Below are 13154 nucleotides of genomic sequence, written 5' to 3'. Positions count from 1 at the left end.
ACCCCCCCCCCCCTATATGGGACCCCCCCTCTATATGGATCCTAATTGGTACCAATATGGGAATGGGGTTCCTATATGGGGGGGGGGTCCAAATAATGAAGTCCCTATGGATCCTATAATGGGGGGGGGTCCCTATATGGGGGTCCCTATGGAACCTAATAGGGGGGGTCCCCATAATGAAGCCCCTATGGACCCTATAGGAGGGGGTCCCTATATAGGGGTCCCTATGGATCCTATGGGGGGGGGTCCCTATATGGGGGTCTCTATTGATCCTATAAGGGGAGGGGTCCCCATAATGAAGCCCTTATGGACCCTATAAGGGGGGGGGGTCCTTATATGGGGGTCCCTATGGACCCTATAAGGGGGGGGTCCCTATATGGGGGTCCCTATGGACCATATAAGGGGGGGTCCCTATATGGGGGTCCCTATTGACCCTATAAGGGGGGGGTCCCTATATGGGGGTCCCTATTGATCCTATAAGGGGGGGGTCCCTATATGGGGGTCCCTATGGACCCTATATGGGGGGGGGTCCCTATATGGGGGTCCCTATGGATCCTATAAGGGGGGGGGTCCCTATATGGGGGTCCCTATGGACCCTATATGGGGGGGGGTCCCTATATGGGGGTCCCCCCCCCATTTAAAGCACTACCCCCCCCTTTCTCTTTATTTATTATCCCTTTATGTGAATTAATGTGGGTTGGGGTGGGGGGGGGTCTCGAATAATCTCGTTTTTTTGGGGTTATTTCGTGGGATTTCTGTTGTATCATGTTGTATTTAAAGCTGCTGTTAATTTAAAGGGGGGGGGGGGGCGTGTTAAGCCCCGCCCCCTATGTTAAGCCCCGCCCCCTTCATTAAGCCCCGCCCCTTTGTTAAGCCCCGCCCCTTTTCCCCTCCCCCTCCCCCTTTATAAACGTGATGAACCAGAACGAGGCTGTGGGCGTGGTTTGTGCTAGTGGGCGGGGCTAAAAAGATCACGTGGTGTCGCCGTCCACCAATCAACGGTGGTTAATTCTATATCCGGTCCTCCAGCACCTAGGGGGCGCTGTTGCACACTGCTGACTTCCGGTCCGCTCTCTCGTTCCTCTCTATGGTTCCGGTTGTTGGCACCTATCGCGGCCTACTTCCGCCTCGCGCCGCCGCCAGCCAATAGGATGGAGACACTTTGTCGGCTTCAGCCAATAGGAGAGGAGGGGGGCGGGCTCCGTGCAGGCTTTAGCCAATGGGAGAGGAGGGGGCGTGGCTTCCGGGTTGTTCGGCCGCGTGGAGGGTCGTATAGGATCCTATAGGGGTAATGGGGGGCTATGGGGGGGGGGGGGGGGGGTTCTATAGGGTTTATATGGGGGCACTATGGGGTCCCTATGGGGGTTTATATGGGGGGGGGTCCTATGGGGGTTTATATGGGGGCACTATGGGGTCCCTATAGGGGTTTATATAGGGAGGGGGGAACTACGGGGCCCCTATGGGGGTTTATATGGGGGGGGGGGGGGCTCTATGGGGTCCCTATGGGGTTTATATGGGGGGGGGGGGGCCTATGGGGTCCCTATGGGGTTTATATGGGGGGGGGGGGGCTCTATGGGGTCCCTATGGGGTTTATATGGGGGGGGGGGGCTCTATGGGGTCCCTATAGGGGTTTATATGGGGTCCCTATGGGGGTTTATATGGGGGGGGGGGTCTCTATGGGGTTTATATGTGGTCCCTATGGGGTTTATATGGGGGGGTGTTCTATGGGGTCCCTATGGGGGTTTATATGGGGGCACTGTGGGGTCCCTATGGGGTTTATATGGGGGCACTATGGGGTCCCTATGGGGTTTTATATGGGGGGAGGGTCCCTATAGGGGTTTATATGAGGGAGGGTCCCTATAGGGGTTTATATGGGGGTTTATATGGGGGTGGGGGGTCCCTATGGGGTCCCTATGGGGGTTTATATGGGGGCCCTATAGGGGTTTATATGGGGTGGGGTCTTTATAGGGGTTTATATGGGGGAGTGTCCCTATGGGGGTTTATATGGGGGGGGTCCCTATAGGGTTTATATGGGGGGGGGCACTATGGGGTCCCTATGGGGGTTTATATGGGGGGAGGGGTCCCTATGGGGGTTTATATGGGGGCCCTATAGGGGTTTATATGGGGTGGGGTCCTTATAGGGGTTTCTATGGGGGAGTGTCCCTATGGGGGTTTATATGGGGGGGTCCCTATAGGGTTTATATGGGGGGGGGGGCACTATGGGGTCCCTATGGGGGTTTATATGGGGGGGTGTCTTTATGGGGGTTTATATGGGGTCTCTATGGGGGTTTATATGGAGGGGGGCACTATAGGGTTCTTATGGGGTCCCTATGGGGGTTTATATGGGGGGGGGTCTCTATGGGGCTTTATATGGGGGGGGCAATATGGGGTTCTTATGGGGTCCCTATAGGGGTTTATATGGGAAGGGGTGTCACTATGGGATCCCTATGGGGGTTTATATGGGAGGGGGGTCTCTATGGGGTCCCTATAGGGGTTTATATGGGGGCAATATGGGGTCCCTATGGGGTCCCTATGGGGCTTTATATGGGGGGGGGGCACTATGGGGTCCCTATGGGGGTTTATATGGGGTCCCTATGGGGGTTTATATAGGGGGGTCCCTATAGGGGTTTATATGGGGTCCCTATGGGGTTTATATGGGGGGGGTGTTCTATGGGGTCCCTATGGGGGTTTATATGGGGGGGGGCACTATGGGGTCCCTATGGGGATTTATATAAGGGGGGGTCCCTATAGGGGTTTATATATGGGGGGGGGGCTCTATGGGGTCCCTATGGGGTTTATATAAGGGGGTCCCTATAGGGGTTTATATGGGGGCACTATGGGATCCCTATAGGGTTTATATGGGGGGGGTCCATATGGGGGTTTATATGGGGGGGGGGGCCTATAGGGGTTTATATGGGGGCACTATGGGGTCCCTATGGGGTTTATATGGGGGGGGGGCACTATAGGGTTCTTATGGGGTCCCTATGGGGGTTTATATGGGGGGGGGGGGTGCACTATGGGGTCCCTATAGGGGTTTATATGAGGGGGGTTCCTATGGGGTTTATATGGGGAGGGGGCACTATGGGGGTTTATATGGGGGCAATATGGGGTCCCTATGGGGTTTATATGAGGGGGGGGCACTATGGGGTTTATATGGGGCACTATGGGGTCCCTAAAGGGGTTTATATAGGGAGGGGGGAACTAAGGGGCCCCTATGGGGGTTTATATTGGGGGGGGGGGGCTCTATGGGGTCCCTATGGGGTTTATATGGGGGCAATATGGGGTCCCTATGGGGTCCCTATGGGGCTTTATATGGGGGGGGGCACTATGGGGTCCCTATGGGGTTTTATATGGGGGGGGGTCCCTATAGGGGTTTATATATGGGGGGGGGCTCTATGGGGTCCCTATGGGGTTTATATGGGGGATGAGTCCCTATAGGGGTTTATATGGGGGTTTATATGGGGGTGGGGGGTCCCTATAGGGGTTTATATGGGGGCACTATGGGGTCCCTATGGGGGTTTATATGGGGGGGGGTCCCTATAGGGGTTTATATGGGGTCCCTATGGGGTTTATATGGGGGCACTATGGGGTCCCTATGGGGGTTTATATGGGGGGGGTCTCTATGGGGTTTATATAGGGGGGTGGCACTATGGGGTCCCTATGGGGGTTTATATGAGGGAGGGTCCCTATAGGGGTTTATATGGGGGCACTATGGGGTCCCTATGGGGTTTATATGGGGGAGGGGGCACTATGGGGTTTATATGGGGGCACTATGGGGTTCCTATGGGGTTTATATGGGGAGGGGGCACTATGGGGTTTATATGGGGGCACTATGGGGTCCCTATGGGGTTTATATGGGTGGGGGTCCCTATGGGGGTTTATATGGGGGCAATATGGGGTCCCTATGGGGTTTTATATGGGGGGGATCCCTATAGGGGTTTATATGGGGGCACTATGGGGTCCCTATGGGGTTTTATATGGGGGGAGGGTCCCTATAGGGGTTTATATGAGGGAGGGTCCCTATAGGGGTTTATATGGGGGTTTATATGGGGGTGGGGGGTCCCTATGGGGTCCCTATGGGGGTTTATATGGGGGCCCTATAGGGGTTTATATGGGGTGGGGTCCTTATAGGGGTTTCTATGGGGGAGTGTCCCTATGGGGGTTTATATGGGGTCTCTATGGGGGTTTATATGGAGGGGGGCACTATAGGGTTCTTATGGGGTCCCTATGGGGGTTTATATGGGGGGGGGTCTCTATGGGGCTTTATATGGGGGGGGCAATATGGGGTTCTTATGGGGTCCCTATAGGGGTTTATATGGGAAGGGGTGTCACTATGGGATCCCTATGGGGGTTTATATGGGAGGGGGGGTCTCTATGGGGTCCCTATAGGGGTTTATATGGGGGCAATATGGGGTCCCTATGGGGCTTTATATGGGGGGGTCCCTATAGGGGTTTATATGGGGGTTTATATGGGGGTGGGGGGTCCCTATGGGGTCCCTATGGGGGTTTATATGGGGGCCCTATAGGGGTTTATATGGTGGGGGGTCCCTATAGGGGTTTATATGGGGGAGTGTCCCTATGGGGGTTTATATGGGGGGGGTCCTATAGGGTTTATATGGGGGGGGGGGCACTATGGGGTCCCTATAGGGGTTTATATGGGAAGGGGTGTCACTATGGGATCCCTATGGGGGTTTATATGGGAGGGGGGTCTCTATGGGGTCCCTATAGGGGTTTATATGGGGGCACTATGGGGTCCCTATGGGGTCCCTATGGGGCTTTATATGGGGGGGGGGCACTATGGGGTCCCTATGGGGGTTTATATGGGGGCCCTATAGGGGTTTATATGGTGGGGGGTCCCTATAGGGGTTTATATGGGGGAGTGTCCCTATAGGGTTTTATATGGGGGGGGTCCTATAGGGTTTATATGGGGGGGGGGGCACTATGGGGTCCCTATGGGGGTTTATATGGGGGCACTATGGTGTCCCTATAGGGGTTTATATGGGGGCAATATGGGGTCCCTGTGGGGTCCCTATGGGGCTTTATATGGGGGGGGGGGCACTATGGGATCCCTATGGGGGTTTATATGGGGGGGGGGGGCTCTATGGGGTCCCTATAGGGTTTATAAGGGGGGGGGCAGCACTATGGGGTCCCTATGGGGGTTTGTATGGGGTCCCTATGGGGTTCTTATGGGGGTTTATATGGGGGGGGGGGGGCTCTATGGGGTCCCTATGGGGTTTATATGGGGGCGGCTCCCTATGGGGTTTATATGGGGGGGTCTCTATGGGGTCCCTATGGGGGTTTATATGGGGTCCCTATAGGGGTTTATATGGGGGGGGGGCACTATGTGGTCCCTATGGGGGTTTATATGGGGGCGGCTCCCTATGGGGTTTATATGGGGGGGGTCCCTGTGGGGGTTTATATGGGGATCCATATGGGGTTTATATGGGGGGGGTGGCACTATAGGGTTCTTATGGGGATCCCTATGGGGTTTCTATGGGGGTGGGGGTCCCATTAACACTCATTGTTCCTTCCTTATAGGACGACCCTATGGACCCCCCCAACCCCAATTCATCCTCCCCCCCCCCTTGGTGTGTCCCATGGGAGGGGGAGGGGGCTCCGTTACCCGTCGTGTTTGGGGTCGCTGCCCCATTGATGGTTATGGGGCAGACCCAGAGATTGCTGAAGGATTTAGGGCGGACCAGACCCCTCCCCAAATCATTGAGACACATTAAAAGGGTCCGGGGGGGGGAAAAGGGGGAGGGGGCTGCTGTGCTGCTGTGTATGGAGGACGACATAAGGGGGGTGAGAGGTAAGAGGGGATATAGGGGATATGGGGCTTATGGGGTCATAGGGGGTAATGGGGGCTATGGGGGGTAATGGGGGCTATGGGGCCATAGGGGGTAATGGGGGCTATGGGGGGTAATGGGGGCTATGGGGCCATAGGGGGTAATGGGGGCTATGGGGGGTAATGGGGGCTATGGGGTCATAGGGGGTAATGGGGGCTATGGGGGTATAGGGGGTAATGGGGGCTATGGGGCCATAGGGGGTAATGGGGTTATGGGGTTTATGGGGTCAATGGGGGTAATGGGGTTAATGGGGGTATTGGGGGTAATGGGGTCATAGGGGGTAATGGGGGCTATGGGGGGTAATGGGGACTATGGGGGTATAGGGGGTAATGGGGGCAATGGGGTTAATGGGGATATAGGGGGATAATGGGGGGTATTGGGGGTAATGGGGGTATTGGGGCTATGGGGTCACAGGGGGTAATGGGGTTTATGGGGTCGTAGGGGGTAATGGGGTTAATGGGGGTAATGGGGGCTATGGGGCCATAGGGGGTAATGGGGGCTATGGGGGGTAATGGGGGCTATGGGGTCATAGGGGGTAATGGGGGCTATGGGGGGTAATGGGGGCTATGGGGCCATAGGGGGTAATGGGGGCTATGGGGGGTAATGGGGGCTATGGGGCCATAGGGGGTAATGGGGGCTATGGGGACATAGGGGGTAATGGGGGCTATGGGGCCATAGGGGGTAATGGGGGCTATGGGGCCATAGGGGGTAATGGGGGCTATGGGGACATAAGGGGTAATGGGGGCTATGGGGACATAGGGGGTAATGGGGGCTATGGGGGGTAATAGGGGCTATGGGGCCATAGGGGGTAATGGGGGCTATGGGGCCATAGGGGGTAATGGGGGCTATGGGGGGTAATGGGGGCTATGGGGCCATAGGGGGTAATGGGGGCTATGGGGACATAAGGGGTAATGGGGGCTATGGGGCCATAGGGGGTAATGGGGGCTATGGGGGGTAATGGGGGCTATGGGGCCATAGGGGGTAATGGGGGCTATGGGGACATAAGGGGTAATGGGGGCTATGGGGCCATAGGGGGTAATGGGGGCTATGGGGACATAGGGGGGTATTGGGGTTAATGGGGGTAATGGGGTTTATGGGGTCAGTGGGGTCATAGGGGGTAATGGGGGTAATGGGGCCATAGGGGTAATGGGGGCTATGGGGCCATAGGGGGGTAATAGGGGCTATGGGGCTATAGGGGGTAATGGGGTTAATGGGGGTATTGGGGGTAATGGGGCCATAGGGGGTAATGGGGGCTATGGGGGGTAATGGGGTTAATGGGGCCACAGGGGGATATAGGAGGTAATGGGGGTATAGGGGGCTATGGGGGTTTATGGGGCCATAGGGGGGTATATGGGGTTAATGGGGTTATAGGGGGGTAATGGGGGTAATGGGGGCTATGGGGCCATAGGGGGGTAATGGGGTCAGTGGGCTTAATGGGGATATAGGGGGTAATGGGGTTTATGGGGCCATAGGGGGTAATGGGGGCTATGGGGGCATAGGGGGTAATAGGGGTAATGGGGGCTATGGGGCCATAGGGGGGTAATGGGGGTATTGGGGTTAATGGGGGTAATGGGGGCTATGGGGCCATAGGGGGTAATGGGGGTAATAGGGGTAATGGGGGCTATGGGGCCATAGGGGGGTTAATGGGGGTAATGGGGGCTATGGGGGTATAGGGGGTAATGGGGTTAATGGGGATATAGGGGGGTAATGGGGGTATTGGGGTTTATGGGGCCATAGGGGGTAATGGGGTTAATGGGGGTAATGGGGCCTTAGGGGGTAATGGGGGGTAATAGGGGTAATGGGGTTTATGGGGCCATAGGGGATAATGGGGGTTATGGGGTCATAGGGGGTAATGGGGCCATAGGGGGTAATGGGGGCTATGGGGGTATAGGGGGTAATGGGGCTATGGGGCCATAGGGGGGTAATAGGGGCTATGGGGCCATAGGGGGTAATGGGGGCTATGGGGGGTAATGGGGGCTATGGGGACATAGGGGGTAATGGGGGTTTATGGGGTCAATGGGGACATAGGGGGTAATGGGGGCTATGGGGGGTAATGGGGGCTATGGGGTCATAGGGGGTAATGGGGGCTATGGGGGGTAATGGGGGCTATGGGGCCATAGGGGGTAATGGGGGCTATGGGGCCATAGGGGGTAATGGGGGCTATGGGGGGTAATGGGGGGTAATAGGGGTAATCGGGGCTATGGGGTCATAGGGGGTAATGGGGGCTATGGGGGGTAATGGGGGCTATGGGGACATAGGGGGGTATTGGGGTTAATGGGGGTAATGGGGTTTATGGGGTCAATGGGGCCATAGGGGTAATGGGGGTAATGGGGCCATAGGGGTAATGGGGGCTATGGGGACATAGGGGGTAATGGGGGCTATGGGGACATAGGGGGGTATTGGGGTTAATGGGGGTAATGGGGTTTATGGGGTCAATGGGGCCATAGGGGGTAATGGGGGCTATGGGGACATAGGGGGTAATGGGGTCAATGGGGCCATAGGGGGTAATGGGGGCTATGGGGACATAGGGGGTAACGGGGTTTATGGGGCCATAGGGGGGTATTGGGGATATAGGGGTTAATGGGGGTAATAGGGGTTAATGGGGACATTAAGTCCAATGGGGCATTGGGGACAGTGGTGGGACCCACTGATCAATGATGTCCCTATAGCTCCAGGACCCACAGATGCCACCAGGACCCCTATGGACCCCATAACAAACCCTATGGACACCACTGAGACCCCTATGGACCCCATAAGGAACCCTATGGACACCATAAGGAACCCTATGGACCCCATAAGGAACCCTATGGACACCATAAGGAACCCTATGGAGCCCCATGGCCCCATAGACCCCACTGGGACCCCTATGGACACCATAAGGAACCCTATGGACACCAGGACCCCTATGGACACCACTGGGACCCCTATGGACCCCCATGTCCCCATAGACCCCACCGGGACCCCTATGGATACCACCAGGACCCATATGGACACCATAAGGACCCCTATGGACACCAGGACCCCTATGGACCCCCATGGCCCCATAGACCCCACCAGGACCCGTATGGACCCCCATGGCCCCATAGACCCCACCAGGACCCGTATGGACCCCCATGGCCCCATAGACCCCACCAGGACCCCTATATCCCCCCCCAGGACCCCTATGGACCCCCATGTCCCCATAGAGCCCCCTAGGACCCCTATGGACCCCCATGGCCCCATAGACCCCACCGGGATCCCTATATCCCCCCCTAGGACCCCTATATCCCCCCCCAGCCCCCCTAGGACCCCTATGTCCCCCCCTATGGACCCCCAAGTCCCCATAGACCCTACTAGGACCCCTATATCCCCCCCCAGGACCCCTATGGACCCCCATGGCCCCATAGACCCTACTGGGACCCCTATGGACCCCCATGGCCCCATAGACCCCCCTAGGACCCCTATATCCCCCCCCAGGACCCCTATGGACCCCCATGTCCCTATAGACCCCACCGGGACCCCTATATCCCCCCCCAGGACCCCTATGGACCCCCATGGCCCCATAGACCCCCCCAGGACCCCTATGGACCCCCATGGCCCCATAGACCCTACTGGGACCCCTATGGACCCCCATGGCCCCATAGACCCCACCAGGACCCCTATGGACCCCACCAGGACCCCTATGGACCCCCCAGATGCCACCAGGACCCCTATGGACCCCCATGGCCCCATAGAACCCCCTAGGACCCCTATGGACCCCCCAGATGCCACCAGGACCCCTATGGACCCCCCCAGGACCCCTATGGACCCCCATGGCCCCATAGACCCCCCCAGGACCCCTCTATCCCCCCTCCCCCCCCTGGAGCTCCTATTGGGTCCTGGGGTGTCCCCATACGGTTTAGGTCCCCCATTCCTTGTCCAGGTCCCAGCTCGCGTCCCAAAGGCCGGACCCGAAACGTGGGGGGCCATAAGGGCTGGATTATGGCCATGGGTCTCCAGGGGGGGTCGAGGTGACAGAGGGGACATAGAGAAGGAGGAGGTGGGTGACACGTCGGCCATGATGGCGGCCGTGATGGCGGCTCGATGTGGGGCCGGGTTGGGGATGGTGCCATCGGGGGCGGCCGTGGTGGATCCTATAACGGGGAGGGTGGTGGCCACGGCTTGGGATAGGAGGAGGGGGGGGCACCCGTTGGGGCACGCGGTCATGGAGGTGTTGGGTGCTGTGGCCAGGGGGCAGAGGGGGGGGGATAAAGGGGGGCCCTATGGGGGGTACATGGGGATGGGGGGTCCATATGGGGGTATAGAGGGTCCCTATGGGGGTATAGAGGGTCCCCATAGGGGTATAGAGGGTCCTAAAGGGGGTGAGAAGGGGATGGGGGGTATAGAGGGTCCCTATGGGGGTGATAAGGGGATGGGGGGTATAGAGGGTCCCCATAGGGGTATAGAGGGTCCCTATGGGGGTATAGAGGGTGACAAGGGGGGTATAGAGGGTCCCTATGGGGGTGATAAGGGGATGGGGGGACCCCATAGGGGTATAGAGGGTCCCTATGGGGGTGAGAAGGGGATGGGGGGACCCCATAGGGGTATAGAGGGTCCCTATGGGGGTATAGAGGGTTCCTATGGGGGTGAGAAGGGGATGGGGGGACCCCATAGGGGTATAGAGGGTCCTTATGGGGGTGATAAGGGAATGGGGGGTCCCTATAGGGGTATAGAGGGTCCCTATGGGGGTGAGAAGGGGATGGAGCGACCCCATAGGGGTATAGAGGGTCCCTATGGGGGTATAGAGGGTCCCCATAGGGGTACAGAGGATCCTAAAGGGGGTGAGAAGGGGATGGGGGGTATAGAGGGTCCCTATGAGGGTATAGAGGGTCCCTATGGGGGTGACAAGGGGATGGGGGGTCCCCATAGGGGTATAGAGGGTCCCTATGGGGGTATAGAGGGTGACAAGGGGGGTATAGAGGGTCCCTATGGGGGTGATAAGGGGATGGGGGGTCCCCATAGGGGTACAGAGGGTCCCTATGGGGGTGATAAGGGGATGGGGGGACCCCATAGGGGTATAGAGGGTCCCCATAGGGGTATGGAGGGTCCCCATAGGGGTATAGAGGGTCCCTATGGGGGTATAGAGGGTCCCTATGGGGGTGAGAAGGGGATGGGGGGACCCCATAGGGGTATAGAGGGTCCCTATGGGGGTGAGAAGGGGATGGGGGGTATAGAGGGTCCCTATGGGGGTGAGAAGGGGATGGGGGGCTTAGAGGGACCCCATAGGGGTATAGAGGGTCCCCATAGGGGTATAGAGGGTCCCTATGGGGGGCACATGGGGATGGGGGGTCCCTATAGGGGTATAGAGGGTCCCTATGGGGGTATAGAGGGTCCCCATAGGGGTATAGAGGGTCCCTATGGGGGGCACATGGGGATGGGGGGTACAGAGGGTCCCTATGGGGGTATAGAGGGTCCCTATGGGGGTATAGAGGGTCCCCATAGGGGTATAGAGGGTCCTAAAGGGGGTGATAAGGGGATGGGGGGACCCCATAGGGATATAGAGGGTCCCTATGGGGATGATAAGGGGATAGGGGGTACAGAGGGTCCCTATGGGGGTCACAAGGGGATGGTGGGTATAGAGGGTCCCTATGGGGGTATAGAGGGTCCCCATAGGGGTATAGAGGGTCCCTATGGGGGTGAGAAGGGGATGGGGGGTCCCCATAGGGGTATAGAGGGTCCCTATGGGGGTACAGAGGGTCTCCATAGGGGTATAGAGGGTCCCTATGGGGGTGATAAGGGGATGGGGGGTATAGAGGTTCCCTATGGGGGTATAGAGGGTCCCCATAGGGGTATAGAGGGTCCCTATGGGGGTCACAAGGGGATGGGGGGTATAGAGGGTCCCTATGAGGGTACAGAGGGTCCCTATGGGGGTGATAAGGGGATGGGGGGTCCCCATAGGGTTATAGAGGGTCCTAAAGGGGTTGATAAGGGGATGGGGGGTATAGAGGGTCCCCATAGGGGTCACAAGAGGAAGGGTGACCCAGAGGGGGGCAAAGAGGGTCCCAATGGGGGTCACAAGAGGAAGGGTGACAAGGGGGGGGGCAAAGAGGGTGACAAGAGGGGTATAGAGGGGCACAAATGGGGTGATAAGGAGATGGGGGGCATAGAGGGGGTCTTGGGGGGTATAGAGGGTAGTATAGGGGGTCCCCATAGGGGTGAGAAGAGGAAGGGTGACCCAGAGGGGGGTATAGACAAAGAGGGGGGTATAGAGGGGGGTATAGGGGGTCCCAATAGGGGTCACAAGAGGAAGGGTGACCCAGAGGGGGTTATAGACACAGAGGGGGGTATAGAAGGGGTTATAGAGGGTCCCAATGGGGGTCCCAATAGGGGTAATGTGGGGCTGGAGGGCACAGAGGGGGATATAGAGGGTCCCCATAAGGGTGACATGGGGCTGGGGGACACAATGGGGTCGTTGGGGGGCACAGAGGGTCCCCATAGGGCTGACATGGGTCTGGGGGGCACACAGGGGGATATAGAGGGTCCCAATGGGGCAATAGGGGATCCCCATAGGGCCGCTATGGGGCTGGGGGATCCCAGTGGGGCTATAGGGGATCCCCATAGGGATATAGGGGATCCCAATGGGGCTATAGGGGCTCCCCATAGTGCCGCTATGGGGCTGGGGGATCCCAATGGGGCTATAGGGGCTCCCCATAGGGCTGATGTGGGGCTGGGGGATCCCAATGGGGCAATAGGGGCTCCCCATAGGGCCGCTATGGGGCTGGGGGATCCCAATGGGGCAATAGGGGCTCCCCATAGGGATATAGGGGATCCCAATGGGGCAATAGGGGCTCCCCATAGGGCCGCTCTGGGGCTGGGGGGTCCCAATGGGGCTATAGGGGATCCCCATAGGGATATAGGGGATCCCAATGGGGCAATAGGGGCTCCCCATAGGGCCGCTATGGGGCTGGGGGATCCCAATGGGGCTATAGGGGATCCCAATGGGGCTATAGGGGCTCCCCATAGGGCTGCTATGGGTCTGGGGGGCACAGTGGGTCCCAATAGGGATATAGGGGGTCCCAATGGGGCAATAGGGGCTCCCCATAGGGCCGCTATGGGGCTGGGGGATCCCAATGGGGCTATAGGGGATCCCCATAGTGCCGCTATGGGGCTGGGGGTCACAGTGGGTCCCAATAGGGATATAGGGGATCCCAATGGGGCTATAGGGGCTCCGCATAGCGATATAGGGGATCCCAATGGGGCAATAGGGGCTCCCCATAGGGCCGCTATGGGGCTGGGGGTTCCCAATGGGGCTATAGGGGCTCCCCATAGGGCCGCTATGGGGTCCTTGGG

At 58.4% G+C, this 13154-nt stretch overlaps 1 protein-coding gene across 1 annotated transcript; it reads left to right on the top strand.

Annotated features, from left to right (window-relative positions):
* The first annotated feature begins 951 nt into the window (after nt 1-951).
* Nucleotides 952-11578, top strand: LOC146751537 (uncharacterized). The gene is made up of 4 exons (XM_085534228.1): nt 952-1288; nt 5539-5809; nt 8516-11092; nt 11571-11578. Exons 2-4 carry the CDS (start codon nt 5548-5550, stop codon nt 11576-11578), a joined length of 2847 nt encoding a protein of 948 aa, XP_085390354.1. The 5' UTR covers nt 952-1288; nt 5539-5547.
* Nucleotides 11579-13154: the final 1576 nt, after the last annotated feature.

The sequence above is a fragment of the Coturnix japonica genome, unplaced genomic scaffold (assembly GCF_054131305.1).
Source record: "Coturnix japonica strain WE unplaced genomic scaffold, WE-NBRP24 Scf079, whole genome shotgun sequence".
Classification (NCBI taxonomy): domain Eukaryota; kingdom Metazoa; phylum Chordata; class Aves; order Galliformes; family Phasianidae; genus Coturnix; species Coturnix japonica.
Note: the sequence above shows the minus strand (reverse complement) of the source record. Positions and strands in the feature narration are given on the sequence as shown.